The following is a 7104-nucleotide window of genomic DNA, read 5'->3' as shown; positions in this document are numbered from 1 at the left end:
AAACCTTGTGTTTAATAATTATTTAGACTCAGACTCGTAGTTAGGGTTAGGGTTCAGCGTTAGGTTAGGGCTAGGGTTGGGGTTAGGGTTAGGGTTATTTAACTTGACATTCTAACTCGAAATTATAACTCGAACTCGAACTTGAACTCATAACATTAATACACTCCATTTCAACGTACATCCAAGATTGTTGAGACTTAGGTCTCTTAGAAGACAGTTAGTGTGGGTTTATTAAACTATCAACTGAAGGATATTAATTTCTATTCCTTTCAGGATAATTACCAGAGATCTGGAAGAGGTGGGCGAGGTGGACCTTTCAGAGGAGGGCGGGGAGCGTCGCGTGGTCGTGGCCCTCCTCAGCAGTAACAGCTTTTACGCAGCTTAACTTTGAAACTTACCTTCACAATTTTAGGAAGATTTTGATGGAGCTTTTGGCATAAAGTTACAACAACTGACCTGGTTACAAGCTGATGGGCTTGTGTGGGAGGTCATGTGCATGGTCAATTTGAAGTGACTTGTGGTAGTTATGGGAGAATCAACTTGACAAGACAAAGAAAGACCCAGGGTTTTTCACGTTCATAATTCTTCAAGTACACAAGACTTCTATCGTCTCTTGGGATGAACTGTCTATTCTGTTCATTAAAAACTCGAAAGAAAATAGCAAAAAACGGCACAATCGTGTCGACGCTATTGTTGTTTGGCTGGCCCTTTGGAATATTTAAAATAAAAAGAAATTGGAAGTACTTACCTTACGGGAAAAAACATTTTTTTTAAGTTCCTGCAATAAGAAGAGAATCGTGGAAGAAACTCTCAGTGAATTTTTTTTCATTGTACAAAACGTGAATCGAAATTGCGTGGCACTGAAACTTTTGATTCATGAATGTTGTAAATGGTTTCAACCAGGAATTGTTGGAAATACTTTCTTCTGTGATAAGGAAAACGGAACACTTAATGCAAGTGATGACTTCTCTGTGGGCTTTTTCAGTTCTTGATAAGTAATAAAATATGGGAGTTTTGCCACTTGGAGCAATTTGCTACTCTTAAGGGTTCTAAAGGATTCTAATTCTTTCAAAGTAGAAAAGAACTGTTTTGTTATTAATTTAAGTTCTTCTTTGGCTATTGATCATGATGATAATTTTGTTTCATAAGAGAGGCTACACAAAGGCAGGGTGGATTCTTTTCTGTGAAACTACTGTAATGTAAATAGAATAAACTGTTCGTTGCATAGGATTATAAAATATTTGGTTGCTAGTATTCAGATATAAATGCCAGAGCGGTGTTAAGGTACGTTTTCCTAGACCATTCGTTTATGGGTCATCGCAAGTTTCTTTGCCCGTGTCTTTGTTTGCTTTTTTACCCTCTTGATCGTGCACGAGACACCATTTTGCTAAGGAGTTGTTTACATGAGAAAATTCACCCCGGCGCAAGCCATACGGTGGTGAATACTTGATTTCGTGTCGTGTCTGCTTAGTGCAGTCGGGATTTCATGTTGTGTTCACGTGAAGGTACACGTGATACATTTGCTACTCGTTCCAGGCCTCCCAGATGTCAATTTCATACCGAGACGAGTGGTTATTGGTTCACATGACGCTGACGCGGAATTTCGTACCGGAACGAAATTCTCGCTTCGCTGCAACAACCGGGGCAAACTCGCTCTCGTACGACTCGTTCCGGTATGAGGTAGTCGGGAGTTTAGGAAACCACGACGGCTGTGGTGACGAAAACGTCACTTCAAAATATAAGTTTTAGCTATTTTATGATTATTCTGTCTTGTTTATGTTATACAATTCTGGCGAAGAGTCCTATAACTGGATTGGTACGGACGGATTTGAATTAAAGTGTGAGACTGAAAGATTCACCGTAGTTTGTCCACGTTGCCGTCAAAACCTTTAATTTGGTCATTCCACGTTAGTAGTTTTTACGAGTACGGGATAGATGTTAAAAAATGCGTGCAGCACGATCATTAATTTTTAGTTCTTTTAACCAACAAGACGCCTACAAGGACGTATCCGTGGAATGCGCAAAAACAGTTAACACAAATTGTCCAGTTACCGTGAAATTCAACTACAGGTAAACTTCGGAAAATGGCGAGAGATTACCAGAAAGATAAATCTAATATAACTTGAAGTTGATTGTTGTAAAAACATTATTAATGTTACTAAATTTGCAAGTGCAAGTGTAAACATCGAAGCCCTATTAGCGGGTTATCAGGATACGGGATTATTTATTTATTTATTTTTTGAAGGAGACTTTATTCAAATCCCACAGTTTTACTTGCTTCCTTAACTCCATTCATCCAAAAATTACAAGATCAGCCTTAAATCATCCGAAAAACTTATTAAAAATCACAGTTCAACAACTTATCAGCCTGGGCCAGTTGTTCAAAAGCCGATTAACGCTAATATCAGGTTAAAAATTAACAAAGGAGTTTTATTCTCTACTCCCAAATGCTGTTCAAGGCTGATATTCGGCAAATCTTTATATTAGAAGAAGTCAAGCCTTGGAAAAACAAAAATAAGGAAAGGAAACTTTCTCGAAAAAGTTGAAAACATGAAACAAAAGTTTACGCTAATCCTAGATTAAGTTAATCGGCTTTCGAACAACCGGGCCCTGCTGTATTTAAAGTTCGGTTCCGTAATCCTGGTTTAGTTCCTTGCAAACTGTTTAAATCTACCGTGGCGAAGACAAAAAGACACTTGTTCCTTGAAAACTGTTTAAATCTGCCGTGGCGAAGACAAGAAGACGACGTTTGTACTCCATCTCTCTTAATGCTCAAAAATCTAAAAGTTCTATAGTCCAGTCCAAAGTTCTAATTTTTACAATTTCAGTATAAGAGTAACTTGGTACCAAACGTTCCACAATAACTTGAAATCTCGTTAAGAAAAAATTTAAATCCAATAGTCCAATCCGGTTTCAAATCGCCAAAACTCTCTCAATCATCGAGTCAAAACTCAACAAAAGCTACAAGTAGTAAATAGTTCTCAGAAACTAGAAAAGTTCGTCATGATTCTACACTCAAGGTGAACAAAAAAACTATCAAAAAAGAAAACAAAAAACCCTAGTGATCGCTTCTCGAGAGAACACACAAACATCCGAAACTGTTCTGTGCCTGAAAAGGTACCGTACTTAGTACAATAGTACTTGACCGAGAAACTAATCTTAGCCAAAAGGCCGAGAAGCGATCAGGATACGGGATATTTCGTTAAAAAAATTGTAGGGATACGGGATTTTTGGCTGGGGGAAGGGGGGGGGGGGGGAGGTGGGGCGGGTGGGGGGGGGGAGGGGGAATTAAGGAGATACGGGATATTTTTAAAAGTAGGAACGCACTGCGTACGTGTGGTAGTGCAGTAACTTGACGGTACTTTTTCCATAACTGTCAACTGAGCTGCGTTTTGTTTTTTCAGGAGATTCAAGTTGTCCTTGCATAATATGTAGCTCTAATCCTACACGATATTGTTTTGGTATCGTAAATCATTTCAGTGCCCTGATAGATATCTTTGGTAAATACCCCCTGAGAATACATGTGGTTCTGTAAAAAAATACTAGACCCAGAAAGATTGAAGAAAATAAAAGGAAATCGAGAAACATTTGGCGTCAAGGCTGACATGTTGATCATTTACAACGTCTTTTTCACCTCAAGCTTAAGCGTGTATTCTGAGCTTCTCAAAGCTTTCCAAGACCAATGTTTACTGATGTTAATCCCTTTCCGGTGGGGTTAGTATCTGGATGGGGTTAGGGTTCGCTCAAAAATGCGAACTAAGCAAGGTACAGATTTTGTTAGCTTGCTTTATGCAAAAGGAATATTGACGCATAAGTAAATAAACATTGATATGTAGTTTTTAAGGAGAGCAGAAGGAAGTTTTAGGAAGTGTCGATCGAGAATAAAACAATTTGCCGTCAGCAACAAAATTTGCGAGATGAAAACATCATAAATTTTGTGCCACGAATAGAAAAAATTTTGAAATGCGCGAATGGTTTGAGTCATTCCAAATCTTGATCATTAATAATTCATAAGGCTATTAGTCAATCGGAGTGCCCCATTTTGGCCAGGTGCATGTATCTTGATAGCCAATGAAACTACAGATCAAGAAACGCCCGAGTTAGTTCAAAAACTGATCAAGACACTGATCAAGACACTTGAATTTAAATGAACCTTTATGCATTTTAAATTTCCCGAATGATAATCGACATAAAACGTTCGCAGTACCTCTTATTGTTAGCGCCCAGAGGATTAAAACGAATTTGGACACCCAATCATTCAGCGAAAGAGCATCCATTTCAGCGATGTCTGCTCTCAAGGCTTAGTTCATCGCAATCTAAAACCCGCACTTGCATCTCTCAGCAAAGCCCAATTCTTTTCATATTTAGATTTAGTTGAAACTGGAAGGGCCTCGTTTCCTTGGAAGACGATTTTGGCAGGCGAAAACGACGTGATTCTGTCTCGCTCTCCATTACACCCTATTATGTAAATTTCTTCGAAAGTTCTACCTTTTAGATTCATTTCCTTTTCAAATTACTATCACTTGCCTGACAAAACAAAAGATCCTCACATAACACTTATATGTAGTAGTTGGGAAGTCATGTCAAAAACTCGTGCTTCGTGATTCATCAGAGGTTTCAAACACCTCGAAACAATAAAAGTACTCCGCCTACCGCGTCGTGCTTTCATTTGCTTCTCGGTGTTTGTAACCCCTGAGGAAACACTCGCACTCGTTTTTGACAAAATGCTCCACGGGAGTGTATTAAGCGCTGGAATGTGACAACAAAGAGTGGAATTCACACGGTTTATGTATTCATAATTCGCGACTATAAAGGTAAAGCGCCCCATCTTCTTGTTCTCTTTTGCCGTAAAATCCACGGCCGCTGGTTCAAAGTGTTTGGGTTTTTTTCTGTCCTTCTATGGTTAAAGTTCCTCAAGCGCCAGGACCACCAGCTTCTCCTGTTCAACAAATCCAACAAGCTCCGCCTCAAGCGGCGAATTTAGAGGTAGATATGTTTTCTGTTTTTCAAACTGGAGTCGGTTTCATTACTTGGACCGTTATGCTTCTCTGGTCAAATGTTAATTTTTCTGAGTTCTCTAGCCTGCGAAAGCATCCGTTTCTCCTTCGCTCTTCGCCGCTGGGGACGTTTCGCGAGAAGGAGGAACGTCGTTCCTCCTAGCGAAACGTCCCCAGCGGCGAAGAGCGAAGGAGAAACGGATGCTTTCGCAGGCTATGAGTTCTCCTGTTCGTCAGGTTATTTCGCATTTACCAATTCCTTGTTTATGTTACCTTATTTTGATTTGGGACGTCATCAATACTTGTTAGGTTCTCCTATTTCTCATGTTATATGTTTGGCGTTGGCGGCACTCAGGGTTCGGTGGAATGTAAATGTCATCTACATTTCAGTTTTTCTGACCGGGAGCGTGGCTCTTGCTCTCTTCGGTGTATTTCACTGTACTGAACTTGAATCCTCCTGGTGCTCATTTTATTTTTTTTCGTTTGGGACAACTACAAGTTGCGTGTGTTTGGCAACAACTCGACCTCGCGTGTTTGTTGAATTTTCTTGCCTGTTGTTTACATTTGGGCCTCCCGGGCCGGCACAAATACTGAACTACGTTGTAGGCTTAGGTGCCAATTCGGTATGTTTGGCTGTAACTGAACTTCGTGTTTAATAAGTGGAATTGTTTTACTTTGGGTTTCCACCGAACCCTGAGTGCCGCCAACGCCAAACATATAACATGAGAAATAGGAGAACCTAACAAGTATTGAATATTGTTCAGAATTAGGTTCTGGTGCCAGTTAAAAGTGCTGCTATAGCTATGACCAAAAACTCAATATTTCGTTTTCTTTTGATTTCAAAACTTTGTTAACTGTGAAGTGGCCCAAGTTTTAAGCCTTGATTTCAAAAAGAAATCTATTTGTTACATACCTAGACTTTCACTCAACAAAACGAGCACTGTGATTTGTTTGATTCTTGGCCAAGTGCCCCTTATCAAATTCAACTGTTACCTGACCGGGATACAATTCCTCAGTTGTTTCCCGCACCGGATGTTTTGCTGCAATTCTAAACATAAACAAAAGTACTTATGTCTGGTCGCTCGGGACAGTATTTAGTTTTAATCAGGATTCTCGGGAAAACAATTAACTTTCCCCCTCGGGACCATACATTGAAGTGCATATTCTTAATTTTAACTGGAATTTTCTTATTCAATGGTCCGCCATTACTAGCTTTAGAATCTTAAGAGAGCTGAATCAAGAAATATCGTGTGGGAACGGGCGGGAAGTAAGCATAAACACAAGCATAAGCACGAACACAAGAAGAGGAAATTTTTTTGTGCTTGTACTTATTTCACAAGTGCGAACCGGAGTGTGTTATGCATTTATCAATGTTAAGCTGCTGCTGGTGGGGGGGAGGCCGGGCATAGGCGGGGGATTTGAACTCAGATCAGTTTTTCTGTTCAAATGCCCGGCCCCAGGGAAGTCATACTGGGTCAAAAAAGTGCAAATTCCTCACCCCAGGGGCACCCGGAGCTTAGAACGATCTGCCACGTGTTCCAGAGCGTCGACATGAACGAAATCCTGCCATTCCTCTTCGAATTGCTGAACCAAGATTTCGTCGTCAATATCAAATTTGAATTCTGTTTTCACCGTATTGATAAAACTCTCACAAACTACTAGCTAGAGCCTTGCGGCTCTCGCCGTACTGAACAAGAACCTAAATGGTAAATTTAATTAAATACATTTATTATGCTTATGAATTCAAGCAAGCATACACAAGCTGCAAGAAGAAAACTCATGAATATTCAAACATATGCGAAAAATATGCACCAGAACACAACGGAAACAATAGCTTTTCTATTGGATTACATCTCAACCTTGTTAAAAAGATTCGATGACCTTTGTCTTACAAAATATAGAGCAGATTCACTCGCCTTTCTTTTCCTCATGGCGTTGAAGGAACCAGAGAATCGCTTTGCTTCTAGTGACTTCTGGGTAATACTATTTTTCAGTCTTTCTCGGTCATTCAAGATGGCGATCAACCAAGAGGGTGTCAGTGGACCCCACTCTTCTAACGGTTAAAGTCAAAAGTCCCGACCCCCGGAACTCAACGAATGATCAAAAG

General features: G+C 40.0%; 1 protein-coding gene across 1 annotated transcript in view; it reads left to right on the top strand.

Annotated features, from left to right (window-relative positions):
* LOC138060497 (caprin-1-like) overlaps positions 1 to 1238 on the top strand; it is a 12947-nt gene extending 11709 nt beyond the window's left edge. Inside the window, exon 9 of the mRNA XM_068906296.1 lies at positions 274 to 1238. Within this exon, the coding sequence (XP_068762397.1) occupies positions 274 to 366 (93 nt within the window). The 3' untranslated portion in view covers positions 367 to 1238. The remainder of the gene's footprint in view (positions 1 to 273) is intronic.
* Positions 1239 to 7104: the final 5866 nt, after the last annotated feature.

The sequence above is a fragment of the Montipora capricornis genome, chromosome 8, assembly GCF_036669925.1.
Source record: "Montipora capricornis isolate CH-2021 chromosome 8, ASM3666992v2, whole genome shotgun sequence".
Taxonomy (NCBI): Eukaryota; Metazoa; Cnidaria; class Anthozoa; order Scleractinia; family Acroporidae; genus Montipora; species Montipora capricornis.
The sequence above is the reverse complement of the archived record's forward strand: the minus strand, read 5'-3'. Positions and strand labels throughout refer to the sequence as shown.